Source organism: Labeo rohita, chromosome 8, assembly GCF_022985175.1.
Source record: "Labeo rohita strain BAU-BD-2019 chromosome 8, IGBB_LRoh.1.0, whole genome shotgun sequence".
NCBI classification, from domain to species: Eukaryota; Metazoa; Chordata; class Actinopteri; order Cypriniformes; family Cyprinidae; genus Labeo; species Labeo rohita.
This window is the reverse complement of record NC_066876.1, coordinates 9,685,333-9,710,010: the sequence shown is the minus strand read 5'-3', so window position 1 is coordinate 9,710,010 and position 24,678 is coordinate 9,685,333. Positions and strand designations below refer to the sequence as shown.

Here is a 24,678-nt window from a genome sequence, read left to right as displayed (position 1 = left end):
TTTCAGTTTAGTAATAATATGGGGTCCCATGATCATTTGACTGTAATTTCTCAGCCTACATATGTCAGCCTATTTTACAATAATAACATTAAATAGTTACATTTATCTGCCGATACTAATAAATTTTGTATCACTAATCATAAGGTTTTGCTCAAATGGCAAAAAAAGCTGCATTTTTAGATCCAGAATCTGAATAATACTTAATAATTGTGTAAAGTCTTCATCCCTAATCATCAAATATGAATCATTTCGTCCTTTCTTTGTAGGCCCCTCGCATTTCTCCATTTCGCCTAACTCTGTGCGACGACTGACTCCTCCCCCTCCTCGCTCCGCCTCCGATTCCGAAGTCCCTCTTACTGACTCCATGCCATTATCGCGCAGCTCTTTAACCCCACCCTCTCCAGCGCTGGTGCGCTCCTCATTGGTCCAGAGCACCAGCTTCCTGGATTCTGTTCCCGTCACTCTCACATTGGAGCCACGCGATTGGATGAGTTCAGAGGAAGGCGGGACGGTGCTCAGTCCCAGAGTAAAAACAGAGGAGAAAGAACAGCCCCCAGTCTTGAGAGGATATGAGGTGGAGCTAAAGAGGAAGCCAGGTGAAGGCTTTGGATTTGTTATCGCCTCTCAGGATGTGGAGAATGTCAAAGGTGAGTGTAATGCATCAGTAACCTGTTGCTAAAAAACCTGTTCAGAGACTGTAAGTTTTCAATGCTTATATCTTCTAAATAAACATTTTGTAAGTGTCACACTAGCTTATAGAAATCCTTAAGGCTAACATAATCATACTCATTTTTCATGGGGATTTTAAAGTGGCCATAGTCTGTTATGTACATAATTGGGCTTATTCAGTGGCAGCTGTATTAGGTTGACTGACTGACAGCGAGACAGAGGCCTGCCAACACTGAGGCCTGCCAGCAGTCAGGCCCGGATATACCCAGCCCTCCTTCCCCCTCCCACTCTCCCCTACCTAAGCCCACAATGACCTCATTTTGCTCAGTGTTCCTTTGGTTTTTATTGAGGCCATGGCATCACTAAGAGCATCTAAAAAAGTGCCTGTCCCCAATGTCACAGCTGTTTCCATGCATATCAATATCTCAGATGCTTCTCTTCTTTATGATTTGATTTGATAATCTTTTTGGGAGTATGCGCTGCCTTGATGTTTTACACACCCTCAGCATCTAAGTTAGAATGAGAGTTAACATTTGAGATTATAAATGTGTTATATATGGAATAAATAAAAATTCAACTTATTTATATTTTAATTTTATGTTGTAGAAGCATTAAGATCCTGTGTTTTTTCTTCTGCCTGAGCCATAGTTTGTTGGTTAGTTTGTGATGGCAGTTCTGATGTGGGCAATGCAAGATCAAGTTTGTCTAGTAATAAAAAGAAATGAAAAATAGCTTAAAATTAAACATTTGTGCCTACACATGTGCATACATGGCTTACTCTTCCTGTCTTGAGACTGTGATGTCTGATGAAACACTGGATGTGTGTGTTTGTGTGCACGGCTGTGCAGAGGAGCATGAAATACCATCAAAACATACTGTATGATGATTGTAGAGCTATATAAAAGTCATAGATGATGTCAATATAAGAAATGTCAGGGCTGACACTGAGAGAATGATAAAAAGAGAGAGAATTATGTCAGCAAGCAAAACATGAGTTACAAGATCAATGAATCAATAAGAGTGATTATCCTAGTTGTATCACTGCCAGTTGATCTCTTAAAGGGACAGTTCACCTTAAATAGAAATTCAGCATTATTTCTGAACCTGGACCACAAAACCAGTCTTAAGTAGCATAGATACATTTGTAGCAATAGCCAAAAATACATCATTAGGATCATTAGGAATCATTAGGATATTAAGTAAAGATCATGTTCCATGAAGATATTTTGTAAATTTCCTACCGTAAATATATCAGAACTTAATTTTTGATTAGTAATATGCATCGCTAAGAACTTAATTTAGACAACTTTAAAGGCAATTTTTTCAATGTTTTTTTTTTTTTTTGCACCCTCAGTTTCCAGATTCTAACAAACCATACATCAATGAAACGCTTATTTATTTAGCTTTCAGATGAAACCTTTGTTTCTTAGTTTTAGCCCTGGCTACTCATTTTCAAACAGTCCAAGTGAATGGGGACTGAGTCAGTCAAGCTCCAATATGACAAAAACAGCACCAAAAGGTCTCATAAAAGTAGTCCATGCTGCTCCGGACCTGAAGTTTAAGTGTTGTGGAGCCATACGATAACATTATGTTAGAAAATCACAGAAAATCTATTTATTTATTGTTTCCTTTTGCTGAATCTCTATTTACCTTTTGGTGTATTTATCACACAAAGTTATAATATGGCTTCATAACATTTGGAATATTGCAAAAAGTATGGACTGCTTTGTATCTCGTAATGTATTAATAGCCACCATAATAATACAAAGACAACGCAGGGTAACACACCGCACAAAAACAATACAATAAACATTCGCAAAATAACAGAAAATGTAACACAAAACACTCTAATGTACATTACTGATAACTGAAATAAGAAAAATAAAAATAATAATAATGTAAAATAAAATGATTTGTGTGATTTGTCACACTGGGCTTCTTGGAATGTCCCTTTGCTGTTTTTCACTGTAATTACATTATTTGTTATACGTTAATATGTTAATTCATAGTTTTTACTTGCAAATCTTTTTATATTTTATAATATTTTACAGCACACACAACCAGTCAAGATTTTTAATGTTTTTTTAAAGAGGTTTCTTCTGCTCACCAAGCCTGCATTTATTTGATCCAGCAAAAACAGTACAATTTTGAAATATTTTGACTTTTTAAAATAACTGTTTTGCATTTGAATATGTTTTAAAATGTAATTTATTCCTGTGATTTCAAAGCTGAATTTTAAGCATCGTTACTCCAGTCACATGATCCTTCAGAAATCATTCTAATATTTGGATTTGCTGATCTTTTGATCTTTCTATTAATCAAAGAATCCTGTTTTTTTTAAATATGGATAATAATAATACTAAAAACTCTTGAACAGTAAATCAGCATATAAGAATGATTTCTAAAACAATCACGTGACACTAGAGACTTGAGTAATGATGCTAAAAATTCAGATTTGAAATCGCTGGAATAAATTAGATTTTAAAATATATTAAAATAGAAAGCAGTTATTTAAATAAAAATATTTCACAATATTACTGTGTTTGCTGTATTTCAGATCAAATAAATGCAGGTTGGTGAGCAAAAGAGAATTCTTTAGAAACATTAAAAATACTTTTGACAGGCTGTATATTTAAATGTAATGTGATGAAAAATCATTTACAGTTTTGCATTACAGTTACAGTTAACCAATTAACAGTTTTTTACTGTAGCATTTTTATTTTTCTGTGAAAATGTATTTTTAGTGTATTTTTATTGCTTTGTGTCATTTTGAAGCTTGACAGTCCCAGTCCCTATTCACTAGCGTTATACAGGAAAAAATGTGAAGTATGTTTCTTAAAAATCCATATTCTGTGTTCCACAGAAGAAAAAAAGTAATGCAGGTTTAAAATGATGGATAAATATTTACATAACTTACATTTTTGGATGAACATGCACTATTCTCTATTTCATGGTGCACCAGTGCTATCATATGTACTGTGCTGACACAGCATTCATTTCAATCACTCGCTTTTTTCAATCGCTTTTTTATTGCCATGACCAGGATGCATCAGCAAAGCCAAAGTCAGATTACACACATATGTGCATGTAGGTCTCGCTCTCTCTCGCTGTCTTTCCCTGATCGGCACACCCCCCGCTCTGCAGTGGTCCAAGGATTAAATCGTTCGTTTCGTTCGCTCTCTTATCGCCCCTCCTCTTATCTCCATCGCTCTGTCTTTATTCCCTCCTTTTCTCTGCCTGTCCACCCCTCTCCCTCCTTCCCTCCCTCCCTCTCATTCACCGACTCCAGATGCCAAAGGAAAATGAACCCGTTACAGTAAGCGACTCGCTCGCACGGCGAGACACAGGCTCGTTCTGTTTTGTTTTCATTTGCTTGTTTGTTTGTTTATGCCCTCCATTCGTTTTCTCATTATGACCCTTCCGCGTGATCGCTCTCACATGTGTTGGGATTTAAGCGGAGTGTGATCCGGGATCGGGACCCTGCTTCCACACACAAACACACTACCACACACACACACATCAAGCCATGCTGGAGAGACTGCAGTCTGCCTTGAAAAGTGTGAAGGACTCTAAACGTAAATATATATTTTTTGTTGATTTCATCCCTTATTTCTTAAACTAATAACTGGCTTGCTGTCACATTTCTGTTAGGAGAATGTTAGCAGTGATGCAGATGTTTTTAATGGCAGAGATATGTAGTGCTTTACAGAAGGTGATTATTATGGGATTTTATAGGCTTTAAGGCCTGTTAATTTTAACTGTTACGGCATGATATCTGCAGTGTGTTTATAAAGATATGTGTTCATACGTTGAGTAATAATTTATATAGTTTGTTAGGGGATAGAAATATCTTTCACTCAGTATAAAAACAAGTTATTGGAAAGTCCTCACCATCACAGAATAAACGTTATGTGCGTATATTTTGTGTATGTGAAAAATTATTTACACAACAATAATACATGTGTATGATTTTATAGTTGTTTTGTGATGCTTCTGTGTGTTTTTGGCTTGACAAAATTAGTTTGGTGGATTTTAAGGATTCTTAAGGCCCAAAGTGTGACTGAAACATTCCCCTAGACCACCAAATACACACTTACGCACATATTATCGTGACAGTGGAAAAGCCCACTGCGTTTCTGCTTACGGCTTCAGGTATAGCAGTACTGCATTGTAGCTAAATCAATAGCACATCTGCACATCTTCTGTTCATTAACTAGCAAGATAAGTGAGATATTATCTTCGTCTCATTCTTGCCAGTTCGTATTCATGCACTGCTTCAGTTGAGACAAAGTGATATATTTTAGGCAATCATTGCAGTAACTGAATGCTGAGGCTTGTAAGCTTAAATTATGTTTTGTAATTATTGTCTCATATGCATTTGATGAGTAATGTATTTCTTCGACAGACAGCTTTTTCCATTTGGTTACAGTTCCAAGTTTGCTGACTCTGTCAGAAATGTTTGTGTATGCTTCTTACAGGTTGTAAACACGTTCCTCATGTCATGAGTGATTAGTTTTTTGGTGCTTTAGTAATTGTATTGAATATCATTTTTCACTGAAATACATCAGATTATGTAGGCAATGTGAATTGCAAATGTTTTATGTTGACTAAAGTGGCAATTATGCCAACATAAAGCTATAGCTATATTCAACAGCATCGTTAGTCAGCTATGAACAGTTTTCATTATTTCTACAGCCATAACTTGCCAGATCCGTTTTGTTGGTAGTACTGGGAAAATTGCTGCTGCAGTGCAACATGGTACATAATGAGCATCTCACATACACTCTGTGTCTTTCTCTTGTCCCTCTCAGTCTCTCTCTTGTATTTTAGTATGCAGCGCTGGTCTTCTGAAGTGAATGGTGTTACAGTGCCAGCCAGTGCATTTCAGCAGCTGTGGAGCACTTTTATTATTGAGATCAAGATGTACAAAGACTGCTACTATATTAAAAACTTTCATCAGTGCTACTTAAAGGCCGCCCAGTTTGTATCACTGCGCTCGTCTGTGTTTGGTTCAGACAGACTGTCAGTCTGTGTATTAGTTGTGATTTTTCAGTGACACATAATTAGACAGTAGATGGCGACATGTGACTGTCTTTATGAGTGAATGAGTCACTTATTTATTCAACTGGTTTGTTTGAAAACACGGGTTTATTCGGGAACTGAATAAGTAACTGTTTTATGAATCATTGAATCATTCACTTTGATTTATTTTTTTTTTTCAAAAAGAGTAGTTTACTCCAGAATGAAATGCCACTACTGTGTGTTGCTTGGCAACTCAACAGTTCATTCACTTTTGAATTTGTTTGGAACTGTTTAGGTTGGCGGAGCAATAAGTGACAAAGTAACAGACAATATTGCATCTATATTGTGGCGAAAAAATTGTGTCGACTTTGTACGATTTCAGTGACTGGTAGGTTTAGGGGCAGGGTTAGGTATAGGTCATTCGTACAAATTCATACGTATTGTGCAACTCGTAACATACGTACATTTTCGCTAAAATCGTATGAATTTGTACGGGTGAGGTCATACGAAATTCATTCGAATTAGCCACCTTGTAAAATATATAAGAATTGCAGTGAGATCGTGCTGGATTTTACACAATCTGCTTGACGTTGGGTGTCGTGGGGATTCGCAAACAACAATGGGCGTCCGGACGCAAGATTCATGTAGTGTTATAGTGGACGACAACCGATGCCACGTCTGTGGAGCTTCACAACGTCAACACAGGAAGCATGTTTTATTTTTTCTCAGCTGTCCACAACGAGTTCTGTCTCCTCTGTGACACTGGCCAGTAGGAGCACAGAAGTGCCTTCATACATCCTTTCAAACATGCCAAAATGAAAGAGAGACAATGATATCGGTCCTGCTAGGTGGAAATTTACAATGTATTAAATGTTCGTGGAGCTATGGCAATAATATTCCTGCATTTGTGATGTTTCCTAGAGAGACTACTATAACAGAGTTAAAAAAGATGAAATAAACACTATTTTACCTCAGTTCTCTTTGACAGTTCATGCTTTCCTCTTCATGCAATCCAGATTTGTGTCCACTGTCAGGTTTTCTTTCTCATTTGGGCTTTTCTGACAAGACAGGGCAAAATACACTGTTTGCTAGCCATTGTTTGGTTACGCTCATGGTATCTTCTGTCTAGTCCCGCTGTATTGATGACAGCACACATGTTGTTAAAAATGGAAACCAATGAATGGTCGGGTAGTTTATGTTTATAAAAAAAAAATGTTTATTGTTCGTGACGAGATTTTAGGAGTCAAAATAGCATATTTTGACACATCGACTTCTAACCAAAAAAATGATGCAGTCTGAGCCTCGCTTAACTGTGTATAAAAGCAGTGTCACACTGGCAATCTGTTGGTCTGAATATCAGCACAGCTGTGATTAGAAATATTTTTGCTCTGTTTTACTGGAACAACATATACAAACATACAGCTGGGGTCAAAAGTTTACATGCATCTTGCAGAATCTGCAAAATGTTCATTATTTTGCTTATACATCATATTTTTTCATTTAGTACTGCCCTTCAAAAGCTATAGAAGATACTTACATGTTCCCCAGAAGACAAAATAAGTTAAATTTACCCTGAACTTTGAAGTTTTCACCCCCGGCTCTTAATGCATTGTTTTTATTTCTGAAGCATCAGTGAGTGTTCCACAGTTCCACAGTTGTCCTCAGCGTGAAAAGACGGATCTCAAAATCATACAGTCATTGTTGGAAAGGGTTCAAATACACAAAAATGCTGAAAAACCAAAGAATTTGTTGGACCTGAAGGATTTCTCTGAAGAACAGCGGGCAATAATAAATAAATAAATATCTTATTCAGGTCAGTACTAAATAAATAATTGCATGCATTTTGTATGATCCCATTTATGTTGGCAAAATAATTAACATTTTGCAGATTCTGCAAGGTGTATGTAAACTTTTGACCTCAACTGCTAAAAATGATTTTTATTAATGGTCTGGAGAGAATTAGCATAAAAATGGCCTCAAAGCAAACATGGACTAAAAGTCAGGTCTGTTAAAAGTGTTATATTTGTGGATGTGAATGAGAAGTATTTTATGCTGTTCACATGCTTCAGCTTAACTCCATAACTTGCATGCCTGTATGAGGGTGGTCCAGTGTTTTCCAGGATATCAAGACTAAGTGTATGTGTCTGTGTCTTAAAATGTGACCCATTTGTCTGCATTAGTGTAGGAAAGCACAGGCCAACAATACTTGAAGTCTATTCCATGAGGACCTATGATGTTTTGTTTTATTTCTGTGCAAAACAAAGCCATCAAAGATCACGTTCTTAAAGGAATAGTTCACCCAAAATGAGAATTCTGTCACTATTTAATCACCATCATGCAGTTTCAAACCTGTTTCTTTCTTTTGCTGAACACCAAAGGAGATATTTGTAGAATGTTGGTTTTAACTTCCATAGTGTGGGGGAAAAAATACCATGGTCAGTTGTTATCAGCAAATGTTTGGTTATCAAAATTCTTGTCTGGTGAAGAGCCACATGGTTGGAAATGTTACATTTGGTGAGAACTTGCTATAAATATGCTATTATACTCTGGATTATAGAGCGACTCCTTTTGCTTCCTTTATACCAACATTCTTCAAAATATCTTCTTTTTTATCAAAAGAAATGTGGAATACAAAATTTAAGTAATTATAGTTGGTACTTTTTCCCATTTCACTCCCTATTGGCATTAGCATCAAAAAGAACATTTTGGACCCTGACTGCAATGCAAGTATGTTTATAGTTGAATGATTTTGTGCTCTGCATGCAGGTTAGGTTTTCTGGGTCTGATGGCCTATATAATGACTGACTCAACAGAACAGCTGCTTCAACTGAAAGAGTAGCAAAGGATGGGGATGGACGGTTTGAATAGAGAGGTAAATGGAAATGGAAACGTAAAGAAATGAGAGGAAAAGGAAGTGACAGGTGACATTAGATGAAAGGAAGGAAAGTGAAGGGCAAGAGTGTGAGCAATAATAAGGAGAGGCTAAACAGTTGAAAGATTTGAAAAAAATGGTAAGAGGTTATAGGTTGTTAATAATTCATGTACATTGTCTTAGCAACAGTAATTCAGAACAAAAGTAAATGTGGCCTGCTCTTTATACAGACTCACACATATACGTCAGCTCTCTCATTCAGCACTCAAGTGTTTCCGGAGGCTGATTCTGTATGACTCACACTGGATGCGGCATTGTGTGAAAACTAATGATTTTCAGTGACAGCCGTGATTACGACTGTCCTCCACTCATTTTGTAACTCCACTTTCCTGTTTTTCTCAGCTTCACACTCTCTCGTATTGAAAGGACTTTGTTATTTGTTATTTATTAATTTAGTGATTTGTCACATAACAGACCCAACAATAAAGATGTTTTTTTTTTTGGCTGGTCAGACCAGTAGTTCAGAATTTTATCTTCTCTGCCACAAAAAATATATTTAATTTTTATAATTATTATATTTTTATGTCACATAAGGTATACTTAACAAGCAGTTTACAAAACTATGTATTATCATTTATAATTAATTATTACAATTTTGTACCCATTCTGTAATAACTGAACCTTACAAGACCTATCAATCTTTGACCAAAAGATAACACAATTCATGATTTGTAAGAATAATTATCTGAATTTATCTTCCAAAAAGTGACATAAATCAGTCAGTCAAGCCAATTTTTTTTTTTTTTAATTTTCAACCATAGAATGTCGTTTTCTTCCTGAACACATATGTTGAATATTCCTATCATTATGCAGAAATTACAATGGGAAATATGCACAAAAAAGAAAACATTTTTTTTTTGACAAATATACATGCCGTTCAAACATTTAGGGTGGTAATTTTTTTGTAACTTTTGATCAATTTAGTGTGTCCTTGCTTAATAAAAGTATTAATTTGCTAATATTCTGATTTGATACTTAAGAATAATTTCTTTATATTATTAATGTTAAAAAGAGTTGTGCTGCTGAAAATTTTTAAATTAATAAAATTACTAAAATTATTAATTTATTTAAAAAAAATCTTACTAACCCCAAGATTTTGTAGTATACATATAGTGGTAAAAATAAATAAATAAATAAAATAATAAGTTTCATTGTCAGAAGTATTTTGGGCAGGTATGTTTTTGAACAGTAAGATTTTTAAAGATTTTTAAAGAAGAAGATTTTTAAAGAAGTCTCTTCTGCTCACTAAGCCTGCATTTATTTAATCCAAAGTACAACAAAACAGTGAAATGTTGAAATATTTTTGCTATTTAAAATAACTGTTTCCTGTTTTAATATATTTAAAATGTAATTTATTCATGTGATTTCAAAGCTGAATTTTTAGCATCATTACTCCAGTCGCACGATCCTTCAGAAATCATTCTAATATTCTGATTTGCTGTGCAAAATCATTTATTTTTATGTTGAAAACAGCTGAGTACAATTTTTTTTGATGAATAGAAAATTCAGAAGAACAGCATTTATCTGAAATATAAATATTTTGTAACATTATAAATGTCTTTATCATCACTTTTAAATAATTAAAGCATCTGCTAAAAATCCCCCCAAAAAAAAAAAAAAAAGATTCAATAAGATTTCAGAAAAGAGTCAATATATATTTATATATTGACTCTTTTCTGAAATCTTATTGAATCTTTTGAACGGTATATGTGTATAATGTTACAAAAGCTTTTTATTTCAAATTAATGTTGATCTTTGGATCTTTCTATTCATCAAAGAATCCTAAAAAAAATGGTAATGTTTTAAATATTGATAATAATAATACAAAAAATATATGTTTCTTGAACAAACTGGAGTAATGATGCTGGAAATTTAGCTTTGATCAACGGAATAAATTACATTTTAGAATATATTCAAATAGAAAGCAGTTATTTTAAATAGTAAAAAAAAAAAAATTAAATTCTGTTTTTGCTATACTTTTGATTAAATAAATGCAGGCCTGGTGAGCAGAACGAACTTCTTTTAAAAAAAAAATAATAATTCTTTCGACTGGCAGAGTACCTATGGTTACAGCTTAAACAGGTTGTAATCCATTACAACGCATGGTATTGGGTGCTTACCATGTTTTTGTGCATTTTGGAAAATATTGTAAATTATTATAACTGTGGTTAAATTCAAACATCCTATTGTAAGCTGTATTATGAATGCATTATATATAGGCTGTACGTAAAGTGCTACTTTATCCTTCTTTTCCAGAGTGACTTATTTTTATTAGAGCAACAGTCCCTCCAGAGGAATCAGAAGTAAGTGCTTTACTCACGGGCAGATTAGTGATGGAAACTCCAAGCTCTTTTCTCTTCTTATATTGGCCATTATGGGATTTAAGCCTTTGGGTTTACCAGCCTGGACATTTAACCTCTAAAATGCCTCCCCATCCACAAAAACCCAGATCAAAATGATTTATTAATAAATGTGAGCAACCATGAGCACAGTTAGACTATATATAATCACCCATATCATTTAGTCTTAAAGGTACAGTGCAAAAAGAAAGGTCACGTAAGATTAAATTACAACCGCTTTTGGTGCATGAAATCTTAAGTAACATTATAATGTGTAGAGCCTGGACACTTAACATGAAATCCAGACAGCATTAAAAGTCAAATGGTACTTGGATTGTCATTAACATATGGTCTCAGTCAACTCGTGTTTTGAGTAAGAGCAGGATCTGTAATGCGTAACACCTCCTAGGCAGATCTTACATTGGCATCAGCCCAGCCGAGTAATTGAATGTCATGTTAAACCAAGACACTAATGCTAGTTCTTACAGAATGATATCCCCCTCAGGCCGGGAGTATGGAGGGAAATCAAAAGGTTTAGCATGAATTTTTCCCTTTGAGCTAAATCGAGTCAGCATTAAGCATCAATGAAGATTTCTGTTTCTCCACACACTGCTTACAGAGGTTCATCATCCCCAAGAAAAGAAAGAGAGATGTGTGTGGGCATGTGAACATTTGTGTCTCCAACAGAGTGTGCGTGAGTTTGTTTCTAAGTAGGTCGGCACAGGACAAGTTTCTGTTCTCGTTAATGGCGCACACTAATGGAGACAGGCAGATTGACTTAAGGGACAGAAATGTGGACTCACAAGGTCACGTCCCTATAGTGTCTCCACGTGACTTTTGGATTATTATTGCTCTGTGTGTTCACAGCCCATTACCTCTTACTGATTCAAGAAACTTCTGGTTTAAACTAAACAACTGGTTCTGTTTTAATGGAAGGCAAATTTTGTGAACTGCAACTTAACAAATGTAGGTACATCTGTTCAGATACAGTACTAGGCAGAAGGTTGGAAACACTTTTTAATTGGATGGTTTAATAGTTTAAAAGCATCCCAGCATGCACCTCATGAAGGCTGGTTGGTTGTTTGAATGTCCAGAGCTTGAATGTAGACAAAAGACAGCCAGTTAACAGAAGACAGATAAAAACTGTTTGTTTGTTGCTGCATACTCCCCACACTTTTTGTGTTGTTTCAATGTTTAAATAACTATTACAAAAGTAGAAAAATGTTGGTTTCCTTGTTTTGTTTTGTTTGTTTGTTTTTTATGTTGTCTGCTTTTTTGTTTGCATTGGGTTGGTTTCATTTTGTTTTGTTCTCATTCTTGCATTTGTGTTGTTTCATTGTTTGAATTACTATTATAAAAAAAAGCAAAAAAAGTTGGTTTCCATGTTTTGTTTGTTTGTGTTTTTATTTTGTCTGCTTTTTTGTTTGCATTGGGTTGGTTTCATTTTGTTTTGTCCCTATACTTGCATTTGTGTTGTTTCATTGTTTAAAATAACTATTATAAAAAAGAAGCAGAAAAAAGTTGGTTTCCATATATATATATTTTTTTTCCTTTGTTTGTTTTTTATTTTTTTCTGTTTTTTTGTTTGCACTTTGCACTTTTTTTTTTTTTTTTTTTTTTTTTTTTTTTGGTGGTAATAAAATAGACCTAAGCAAACAATAGACTTAAAATACATATATAAACGCAATGAGGAAATAATAATTTGTTCAAATAAAATATCAAAAACAAATAATCATTTGGTTTTATTGAACAAAACACTTAAAATATATCATGTAATAAAACAAATAATCATAACTTTTGAATATTATGTATTATATCAAATGCCTGCAGAGGGCGCTAACAGCCTGACAATTGTTTTTACACTTTACAGGGCGATCTAATCCTTGTTAAATATTGAATAAACAACATTTAATTCAAAATTCCACTTATCCCGCAGTGCATTATTTATTTAACTGAAACACACAACAGCATTATGCTTTATTACGTTTTTTAAGTGGTTTTAATATTTCGTGCATCCTTAGAAAAAGTGGCATGTGCCACTTCTGGTATTTTTATATCACAGGCAAAATGCAAACAAGGATTTTTTTATTATCAAGTACTTGAATTTAATCGAGGAATCGTGACAGCTCTAGCAAGTAGAAAAAAATCAAGCCTCATTTTTTCAAACATGTTTCCAAAAATTAAAATGGCCGAAATTAAATGATCCATATTTCTAATGTACATCATGCTTCAGATTTCACTTGAAGCATATCAGAGGTTTAAAGCTTTGAAAACAATATAATAACTACCAACATGCGGCTTAAAGCATAAACAGTTAATAGTTTCTGGTATTTGTCAAATATTCATAAAATATTTAAATATTTAATAGCATTTATTTCATGTGAATTAGAAGCTATTAATGAAGACATTTCAAGTAAATTGCTACAATGAAATGTTTAAAATGTAAAATTATTTTTTTATTTCTGCAAAATGTCTCATTTCTGAATTTCAGCTCTAGTTCACATGTCTGTAATCTCTTATCTGTCTGTAATCCCTAACATCATATCAGCACCTTTAATGGACTGATGACTGTGATTTTAATGACTGTAAGGATTTGTGTTAAATCTGCATTGATATTCTGCCCGCGCGCTGCGTCACAGGTTTCTGTAGGTGACATTCAGTGTGATTTGCTGAGAGGATCTGCAGCAGCCACAGAATCTCTGATTCAGCCGTGTATTAATGATAGATGCCTTTAAAAGCCACCCTGGAAAGAGTCTGACATTGAGCGAGAGAGAGAGAGAAACTTTTTTTTTTTCCAGCCACACTGATGAATAATTTCCCACTATCTTTCTCTCACAATCTTTCTCTCTCTGTCCCATTTGAATCCCTCCCACTTTACTCTTCCCACCCTCCATCCATCATCTCTCCCGTTCCTCTCCAGAGGGAGAAATCTCCACAGAGGTTTCTTTATCTGCTTTGCCTTAGATAATCCATCTTTATTCCTAACTGTGTGTGTTTCTGTGCAAGTATTTGGTAACTGCTCGTTGTGTGCTTAGGGGTTGTTTATTTAAAAGAAGCAATGTGATTTTTCTCCTCTTGTGAAATGACAATGTATCAGAGGTATAATTTTTGACTCTCTGATGAAAAACTACCAATCATTACCCTGGCAACCACTCTTGCATCCCAACATAGTATTGCGGTGGTGACTTTTGCACAGTCAACACTCATATTAAATGAATGCCATTTATCTCTCTTCGCTCTGCAGCAGCGTCTCTGCTGCCGCACAGGTTTGTGACGGTACGCAGAGGCAGCCCGGCGGCACGCAGCGGTCAGATCAGGCCTGGAGATCGTCTGGAGGCGGTGGATGGGAGATCAGTAGTGAATTTACCTCACAGAGAGCTGGCACAGATACTGAGGAGAGCTGGAAATACACTCCGCTTGACCATTGTACCTCGCGCCAGTGCTCGTGAGTGTATTATTTTATATACACTACCAGTCAAAAGTAAAAAGATTTTTAATGGATTTGATCCAAAATACAGCAAAACCATTATATTGCGAAATATTTTTACTATTTCAAATAACTGCTTTCTATTTGAATATATTTTCAAATGTAATTTATTCCTGTGATCAAATCTAAATTTTCAGCATCATTACTCTAGTCACATGATCCTTCAGAAATTATTCTAATATGCTGATTTGCTCTTGATAATTGTTATTATTATCAAAATGTAAGATTCAAAAGATCAGTATTTATCTGAAATAAAAAGCTTTGTAACATTTTACGCTATACCATTCAAAAGATTGAAGTCAGTATAATTTATTTATTTATTTTTATTTTTTTGGAAAGAAATTATGGAAATTAATACTTATTTTCACAAGGATGCTTTAAATTGCTCAAAAGTGATGCTAAAAACATTTATAGTGTTACAAAAGAATTTCTTTTTCAGATAAATGCTGTTCTTCTGAACTTTCATGTTTCTGAAGAAACATGAAAAAGTTCTACTCAACTGTTTTCAACATAATAATAATAATAATAATAATAATAAATATTTTTGAGCAGCAAATAAGAATATAGAAATGATTCTTGAAGGATCGTGTGACTGGAGTAATGATGCTAAAAATTCAGCTTTGAAATCATAATAATAACAATAATAAATGTTTTTGAGCAGCAAATAAGAATATAAAAATGATTCTTGAAGGATCGTGTGACTGGAGTAATGATGCTAAAAATTCAGCTTTGAAATCACTGTTAAAATTACATTTTAAAATATTTTCAAATAGAAAACTGTTATTTTAAATAGTAGCATTATTTTTAAAAAATGCACTGTTTTGCTGTACTTTGGATCAAATAAATGCAAGCTTGGTGAGCAGAAGAGACTCAAAAAAATTATAAACTTTTGACTGGTAGTGTACCTGAGATAATAAAAAGCAGTAATAGAAAAACTAAGTTAGCATTTCCATATTTTTGTTTTTAAATGAGCCATGAATAACATCACAGCAAAAACTTATCCTAATACCTTTCTCTTGTCAGATTCCACAGAGCGAGCAGAAAATGACACTGATTATAAGAACAGGAAAGCTCACAGGTCAAAACCAAAGGTGAGCAACACCTTCACCTTACAATGCCTATACAAAATCAATGTGGCAAAAAAGACAAAGAATAACTCTTTTCCTCTTTTTTTTTTTCCACTTTGAAACCCAAAGCAGGATGCCACGCGGTACTACAGTGTGGAACTGGAGAGGGGTCCCACTGGATTCGGCTTCAGTCTGAGAGGAGGGAGTGAATATAACATGGGCCTCTATGTGCTGGGGCTGATGGAAGGAGGACCAGCTTCACGCAGCCACAAAATACAGGTGTGCTTTGATCTAGATATACTTTTGGTGATAAAATTATACAAAAATGCCTGAAAATACCACTTTTAGACAAATTTAAAGGGACTAAATAACGAAAATGGAAGGTATTTAGGTTAAGGTTTGAAGCTCAAGAACAATAGAAGTCAAGAGGACGTCCTCTTTTAGATAGCTATATTAGCAGGTGTTGTGTGAGTGTGTTAGAGGCTACAAATTGTTGCAGGTGTGATAGAGTTTAAATATATTAGTAATGCAAGCCTCGCCATCACATCTTTGAGATTTTTAAGCTATTTTATCATATAAATCAAGTCTTATGCTCAAGAAGGCTGGGATTTTATTTGATAAAAAGTACAGTAAAAAACAGTAATATTGTGAAATGCGATTGCAATTTTTAAAAAACTTTCTATTTTGATATATTTTCAAATGTAATTTATTCCTCTGATGCAAAGCTAAATTTTCAGCATCATTACTCCAGTCTTCAGTGTCACATGATCCTTCAGAAATCATTGGAATATCCTGATTTGATGCTCAAGACACATTTTTTATTTTTTTCAATGTTTAAAACAGTTGTGCTGCTATTGATATGATGTTTGTTCTCTGTAAAATATCATGTAAGTAACACAGTTGTGGCTCATTTCTGTGGTAATTGTGTATGTTGTAGGTGAGTGATCAGTTGGTGGAGATCAATGGAGACAGTACAGCAGGAATGACTCACAGTCAGGCTGTGGAGCAGATCAGGACTGGAGGAAGCAGGATACACCTCGTGTTCAAAAGAGGAAATGGATACGTTCCTGACTACGGTAAGACAACAGGTCAGAGATCAGCTGAACATCACATTATCATACATCATCTAAAACATGAGATAGTCAAAATGAGACATCGCTGTTATGATCAGTTTGATGTCACAAATGCTATTATGGGTTTTCAGATATTAAATAACATAATGTGTTTATGTACAAAGCAATAAGCCAATAAGGCTGTACAGTTCCACCCACTAATATTGGCACCCTTGGTATTTATCTTTTTGATCTTTCATTCAAAAAATTCACAAAATTCTAAACTTTCATTGAATTAAAACAATTGAAAGTGGGGAGAAACTCACATTATGAAATAAATGTTTTTCTCCGTTGTCTGTTGGCTACCATTAATGGCACCTCTAGAATTTCTTATGAGTAAAATATCTCATTCATATTAACATTTTGTAGCACAGCAGGGTGACTGATATTGTCCAGCCGTGACTTCCTGTTCCACAGAATTATAAATATTAGAAACACAAAGGCCAAATTTCTTTAGTCATCTATCACAAGGAGTAAAACCATAGAGCATTGAAAATCCCCAATTACAACATCAGGGCAATAATTAAGAAGTTCCAGTCAACTAAAGATGTTACAAATCTGTCTGGAAGTGGACGTGTGTCTGAGGAGGAGAGTTGAGGAGGAGAGTTTGAGTGGCCAAAAACTCTCCAAGGATCACAGCTGGAGAATTGCAGAGATTTGTTGAATCTTGGAGTCAGAAAGCCTAACAAAAATATATCAAACAGCCCCTACATCGCCACATGTTGTTCAAATGGGTTTCAAGAAAAAAACTCCTGGCTCATCCAAAAACAAACTGCTGTAACTTCAAATGGGACTGGCTTGTGTGGTCAGATGAAACATAAACCCACGAGATGAGTTTGCTGCAAACAGGCATAACAAGTACCCCACATCCATGGTTAAATTTACTGCTGGATCTTTAATGTTGTGGGCTTATTTGTCTGCCAGAAGTCCTAGATGTCTTGTTCAGATACATGGCATCATGGATTCTATTAAATACCAACAGATAAACAATCTAAACCTGACTGCCTCTGTTAGAAATCGTATAATGAAACATGTTTGGATATTCCATCAAGACAATGATCTAAATTAAACAAAATCAACACAAAAAATGTGTCACTGAGCACAAAATGAAGCGTCTGCCATGGCTGTCTCAGTTCCCTGACCTGAACCATGTAGAAAATAAGTGGGGTGACCTGAAGAGAAGAAGCACCAACAAGGATCTGGAGCGATTCTGGAGGAAGGAATGGTCTCTGATCTCTTGTCAGGTGTTTTCCAAACTCATCAGACATTATAGGAGAAATCTCAAAACTGTTATCTTGGGAAAAGGACATTGCAATAATTGGGTGCCACTAATTGTGAACTAGAGAAAAACATTCATTTCGCAATTTTTTTGAATGAGAGATCAAAAGGATAAACAATGCAGATTTATTTTCACAGCCACCTTTGCTCATATTTACCAAGGGTGCCAATATTAGTGGGCAGCACTGTATGTAATAGTAGTTTAACCATGCATTGTTATGTGGTTTCTTTATTGATTTCTTTGTTGATGCAGACTTGTGTATAGAATGTGAATGAATTTAATGAACGGTGTGGTTAAAAGTGATTATGTATTTATGACCTCATGGTGCTCGTCCAGTCAAATCGAGTTAGCTTTTAATGTTTATAGTGTTTGTTTTATTACTGCCGCTGTACAGATATTGAATATGTCAACAGTCTTCGGCTGCTTATTAAAATGTATTTCTCTTTGTCTACTAGCTTACTAACAGCTGTTCTCTGTTTTCTTATTTGGACTTTTTCCTTTTCCTATTTTCTTTGATTTCATATTTTGATGTTCCTTATCCACTTTCATTAACAAATAATTTATGTTCTACTGATTTGCTTTTGATTTTGGGTCATCTCATTTGGTTTGCCCTTCATCATTATTTTTCTTTTAATTTTCATGTTCTTTGATCTTTCTTTGTCTTTGTTTCCTATGAACTTTTTTTATTCATTTCACTCTCTTTCTAACTTCCACGAGGAACTTTTTTTCAAACCGTAATGGTTTATTTTCATTCTTTCGGCCTTCCCTCTTTCCCTTCCTCCTCCTTCTCCTCCTTTAGTGGAGCTCTCCAGTCTCTCTCTCTGTATGACCAACTCCAAGCTGGGCGAACCGTGTTTCTATGTGATTGGAAGGACAGAAAATACGCGGTTGGTAGCTGTTCCTGTTAGTTCTCCATTTTACTGTTTCTCTACATCCCTCTCATATTTCTCTGTCGTCTAAACGTCTTTGACTGTGCTTGCCGGTCTATACACCAAGAGTCACTGTGTCATCCTGTTTTTGATGCAGTATAACAGGAGAGGTAATGGGTTAAAAAACAGCTGTTAATGGTTGTTGGTAATTCCAGATAAAGCTAGGTAACTTGCAGTCTATTATATTTTTTAATATGTGACCCTGGACCACAAAACCAGTCAAAAGGATATTTTTTTTATTATTATTATTAAGAATTATACAACATCTGAAAGCTGAATAAATAAGCTTTCCATTATGTATGGTTTGTTATGATAAGCCAACATTTGGCCGAGATACAACTATTTGAAAATCTGGAATCTGAGGGTGCAAATAAATCAAAATATTGAGAAAATCGCCTTTAAAGTTGTTCAAATGAAGTTCTTAGCAATGCATATTACTAATCAAAAATTAAGTTTTGATATATTTACAGCTGGAAATTTACTAAATATCTTCATGGAACATGATCTTTACTTAATATTCTAATCATTTTTGGCATAAAAAATAATAATTTTGACCCATACAATGTATTTTTGGCTTTTGCTACAAATATACCCATGCTCCTTATGACTGGTTTCGTGGTCCAGGATCACATATTATTTTATGACCGTCTATATACTGTAGGACTGTCAATCAATTTAATAATGTCATCAAATTAATGATATGATTATAAAGCAACCAAATGAACATAATTAAGAGACATAATGTTATTTTGACAGATAATTATATCATGCCAAACATGCTTTGCATTTTGAGGGGACGCCAGTTGCTCCGATATGAGAGGAGAATTCCTCACAGAATGGAATGATGATAAGCGGACATGATTAAATGCATTTATTTTAATATTACATTATCTTGGTTCTTTCAAAAATCTGTTCATTAATTTTCAGTGCAGCTCCTTGTTTAATGAGAGAAAACAAATATGATGTAGAGATGTCCTTTGACACTGTAGCACCCCTTAGTTTGCCCTTTCCTTACCATATTTAATTGGTGCTTTTATTTCATACCAGTTTATCTTAAATATATATCTTGGAAATTTATCTTGGTAATTCAGTTCTGTCACATTGAGACTGCAAATGGCTTCACTATTGTTAAGCATCTAATTTGGAGCAATTAAAAATAAGTTAGTTCTTAATTATATTAATCAATTATATTAGTCATTTGACTATTACACTGTCCTGCTAAGATTTTGATTAATCCAAGGGTTTAGAAAGTGTTTAACTATATGAATATTAACAGTGTTAAACATACTTAAAAATTTTAACGTTAACTTTGATAGCCCTAATTATTTTGTTTGCTTAATTGTAAACAGATTTAAATTTTTTATATGTTTGTATTTTTTTTATTGTAGAGTTATGTTATGCTTATTGCATATAATTAAGTGGTTCATTATTAGCATATCAAACAGACGTTTTTGCATTTCAAAGCTTCTTAGCTTTTAGTTTTAATGAGTCAGCCGCAGTTTTAAATGTGAAGCACACCGCACAGTTAGAATGACCTCTAAGTCCTCAAAGAGGGTGACAAAAGACCCGAGTGAAACACTTGAAGTACTCTGGAACATTGGTTGTGATTGGTTTTCAAAAATCTCTAAACCGTAATTGACTTTCCATTTCACTTGAACAAGACTTTGTCCCACACAAACCTGTCCTGTCTTCTAAAATCTAACAAAAGCACTGAACTATTTGTAACAATGTTCGCGATGTTTAAGAAATGCCATTATTTGCACATCATGTTCCAAACCTATATGCTCTTATTTTTCTATGCTCTTTTTCTATAATATAACAGTTAGTGACAAAAAACAAACAAACATAAAAATATATACGATTCATATGCCATATTCCAAATCACATCATTGACATCAAACCTAAAGTGAAGCTTTCAGTGAATAAACAACTTAGATTTTGGTCTGTCTGATAAACTTTGATCATTTGTTTGTTAAATAAATTAATTTGTCCTTTTTGGAGCTTGACAGACATAGCAGGGTTATTGCAGTTAACTAAAAGTATTACACTGCTACATGGAATACTTGTTTCTGATTGGTCAGTCACCACATTCCAAGGTATGTTATTCCTCTATAACAACCGGTAAAAACTAATAACACAGGCTCATCTGGGTAACTGCAGTTGGCGCTATTCGCTTGCTAAGAACATTTTTTCTTTGTCGAAGTTTTAAGTTTGGTTGGCTAATACAATATTAAAACTCAAATCTATATTCTGTGTACAGTTATTTAATTATGTCATTCTGGTATCGCAGACCCTCTCTTGTTTCATACAAACACAGCTGCTGCCATTTTGTGATGATTGTAATGGATTGTAAGATAACCATATCCATCGCCATAATTATTCATGTGGTGAAATGCTGTCTAGTTTGAACTTGCCACTTACTAGCAACTGCTACTTCACAGAAGCTTTGCATTCCAATATTTTAACTTAAGTATTTATTTGAGATTTAATTTATAAAACTAAGAATTTAGTTTTGTGGCAAGTAGCTGTGTTATAAGCAGGATACATCCATCTAGTTGTTATTGCAAAATAAAGCGTGACAGACTTATCAGCAGCTCAACGGGAGGCAGATAACAAGCGGCTGGATGTACTTTATCCCTTACTTAAAACTAAAACATAAAATAACATTTTCATTATTTAAAATTAAATAAACACACTGAAACAAAATGTAAACAAACAAAAAAATCAGCTTCAACTTCATTTTCATGACATTTAACTTGATTTGATTAAATAACTAAAACTAAACCTAAAATAAAATGAATAAAAACTGTGTAGACATATCTTAAAGGGGTCATTGGATGCTAAGTTCACTTTTACATGTTGTTTGAACATTAATGTGTGTTGGCAGTGTATGTACAAATCTACCCTATAATGATAAAAATCCATGCAGTGGTTTTTAATTAATCTGTAATAATAATATTCCCTTTTTCAAATCGAGCCATTCTCAGATGCCTGTCGTTGTGGCGTCACACCCACAGAGGCTGCTCCCACGATAGTTGATTGACATGAGCATCTTACCTCAGATCAGCTGTAACAGTCCAACCTCCATGTTTTGATGCTGGAGCAGGAATGTAAGTTAGACAAGAATTGAGTGACTAAGGTGTTGTGTTGCTGGATGTAATGATCATAGTGGTCGTCATTTACTCCTGACATCTGAGCTGCTAAAGATGCAGTGGATTATGTTTGTTTGTGAAGGGAATGCACCTCCCGATCTACATATATCCGTCTATGTTCACGCAAATCATTCGTAACTCAGCTTCATTTACAGCAGAAATGAGTATAAGGGGTTTTTTTATGAATCTTTGCGATCGCCTTTCCTAATAATAATAAGTTTAGCAGCTAAACGCGGCTAAAGTAAACAGGCTCGTCACTCAACAGAGAGAAGAGAGGGGCGGGGCAAGCAGAGCTCATTTGCATTTTAAGGCAGCCTCGACCAGAACAGGATGATTTTTGCAGAGCTGATTTTGACAAGGTAAAAAGGGTGTTGTTTTACACTACCACTGAGAATTTTTAACCAAAGTATATTATAGACTTTTCATTAAGACCCTAAAGAATCATATCAACTTGTGGAAAATGGGCATCCGATGACCCCTTTAAACTTAAAAAAAGCATAAAAGAATAAAAATTTCAAAAACAAAACAAAATGACTAAAACTTTAAAATCAAAATAAAACTGAAAAAGTAAAAACATTAGTATACTAAGGTGGTGTTTACGCAACACCGTTTTCAACTTTTTATGCATTTTGGCCTTTCATTTCAACGGTCTGAAAACACAAACAGTGTTCAAAGTGCTTGTTTTTGAAAACAATACCATTATCATCTCTGTGTAAACTACGAAAATGTGAATTTGTGAAAAAATCAATAATACAGCGTCATTTTCGTGGATCTATGTGAACAGAGATAATTTTGACAGTGTTGTTGTCTGTACTCAAAACTTTTCAAAAAAATGCAAAGTGAAAACATTTCAATTTTTTTAAACATTGTTATCATGTAAACATGCCCTGAAATTATAGTCACTATAAACTGTCGTTGTACTTAAAATAATGAGAATTTCTTAAAAATGTTCCTTTCAATTTCTATGGAAAAACAAGTTTGGAATGTAATAATCTGACATACTCCGGTGAGTAAATGACTGTTCATTTTTGGATTAACTATTCCTTTAACATTTTTGTTCTCCATTTCTCTTTTCTCTCTACCGTCATCTCTCTCCCATACATTTCACTCTCAGACCGTGATCACGTCACAGCCGTCTCCTCCTCACCCCAGGCCCTGCAGTCGGGTTTGGCTACAGTGAGCCGTCGCCGTGCTCAACAGGATGCCACATCCAGCGTTCAAAAACCAGGGAAGACCAACCGAGAGCGAAGAGAACAGAGGGACCGAGGAAGTGACGGAGGAGACCGCGAGAGCCCTGACAGTCTCGAGGGCGGCAGTCAGGGCAAGGGGCGAAGGTCAAAAGACGAAAGGAGGAGACGAAGGACACAGAGCTTGCCTAGGAACACAGGACATAGTGAAGAAAACATGGAGAGAAGGGTTGAAAGAAATGGGAGAGAGAAGGAAAAAGGTAACGAGAGAAGGGAAGTCAGGTCAAGACGGAGCAAGAGCGAGGAGAGGGTGAAACGGGTGGAGAGAAAGAGGGAAAAAGACGAAAGCAAGAACACACAAACTATCCATAACAAGAGATTTCCTGAGCCTAAACTGCAGTGGGAGGAAGACGAGGAGGAGGACGAGTGGGAAAGAGAAAAAGAACAAAAATGGATGAGAGAGAGAGAAAGGCTGAAAGACAAAGAATGGGAGAGAGCTTCAGAGAGCGACCAGGAATTGGAAAGAGAATACGAGGCCAATAAGGAAGTGCTTGAGTGGGAGCTAAACAAAAAAACTGAACGACGGATTGCAGAGGAATTGAACATAGAGCAACAAAGTGAAAATGGAGCAGAAACGAGTTTCCATAATCGTCTACCTTATTTGGGCATCCGTGTGCTGCCTTCGGAAATTCAGCCCCGCCCACTTCAACCCGTTTCTGGCCTCTCATTGGAGCAGCCAGTAGTAGACTCTGAATTCAATCAAACCCCATTTGCTTTCCTCACATCTGCTGTGCCCGACTATGCAGAGTCTGAATCGGGAGCTAGTGTGTCTGAGTGTAGCGCTTCTGCAGCCAGTATCTCTGGTCTCTCAGCGTATCTGAATGAAAGCATTACCTTTAAAAGAAACACACAAAGGGCCCCGGGGCCTCCCCTTCCAGGCCGTTGGCTAAAACCCAGCTCACAGAGGCTCATTAGAGAGGTTAAGAAAGGTGGAGAAACAGAAACATGATTTACGTTGCAAAGGCAACCATCACTATTACTATTGCTCATACTTAAGTTTAAAGTCGCGATAAAACAGAAGCAGCAGTGACAGTCTTTCGTATTTGTGGCGTACATCTGATTGAAATGGATTTTCGAAGAAAAAAATGTAGGATAGGGACTTGGTAAAATATGTTGGTGGTTGATTGGATGGAGGCAAATTTAAATGTGAGTTTACAGCTGATTGAAAGAAAGAGGCGGAGCTTAAGCAAACAAAATCCACTATGCGTCACTAGTATCAGTCAGTATTGACAATGAACCTTTTTAAACCTCCAAAATTCTATTGAAATTCTGCTAATGTGACTGAGCCTTAAAGGAGAAGTCCACTTCCAGAACAACAATTTACAAATAATTTACTCACCCCCTTGTCATCCAAGATGTTCATGTCTTTCTGTCTTCAGTTGTGAAGAAATTATGGTTTTTGAGGAAAACATTTCAGGATTTTTCTCCATATAATGGACTTCA

General features: G+C 35.1%; 1 protein-coding gene across 6 annotated transcripts in view; it reads left to right on the top strand.

Moving 5' to 3' along the window:
• Positions 1-24,678, top strand: part of LOC127170172 (membrane-associated guanylate kinase, WW and PDZ domain-containing protein 2) — a 101,233-nt gene extending 76,555 nt beyond the window's left edge. For 2 of the 6 annotated variants that reach the window (XM_051117980.1, XM_051117978.1), the window contains exons 12-17: positions 267-647; positions 14,207-14,407; positions 15,473-15,540; positions 15,646-15,795; positions 16,454-16,592; positions 23,103-24,678. In XM_051117980.1, coding sequence (XP_050973937.1) covers positions 267-647; positions 14,207-14,407; positions 15,473-15,540; positions 15,646-15,795; positions 16,454-16,592; positions 23,103-24,184 — 2,021 coding nt within the window. In that variant the 3' untranslated portion in view covers positions 24,185-24,678. Of the gene's footprint in view, positions 1-266; positions 648-14,206; positions 14,408-15,472; positions 15,541-15,645; positions 15,796-16,453; positions 16,605-18,706; positions 18,811-23,102 lie in introns of all 6 variants that reach the window. The other 4 variants (XM_051117982.1, XM_051117981.1, XM_051117983.1 and 1 more) reach the window with 4 other exon arrangements.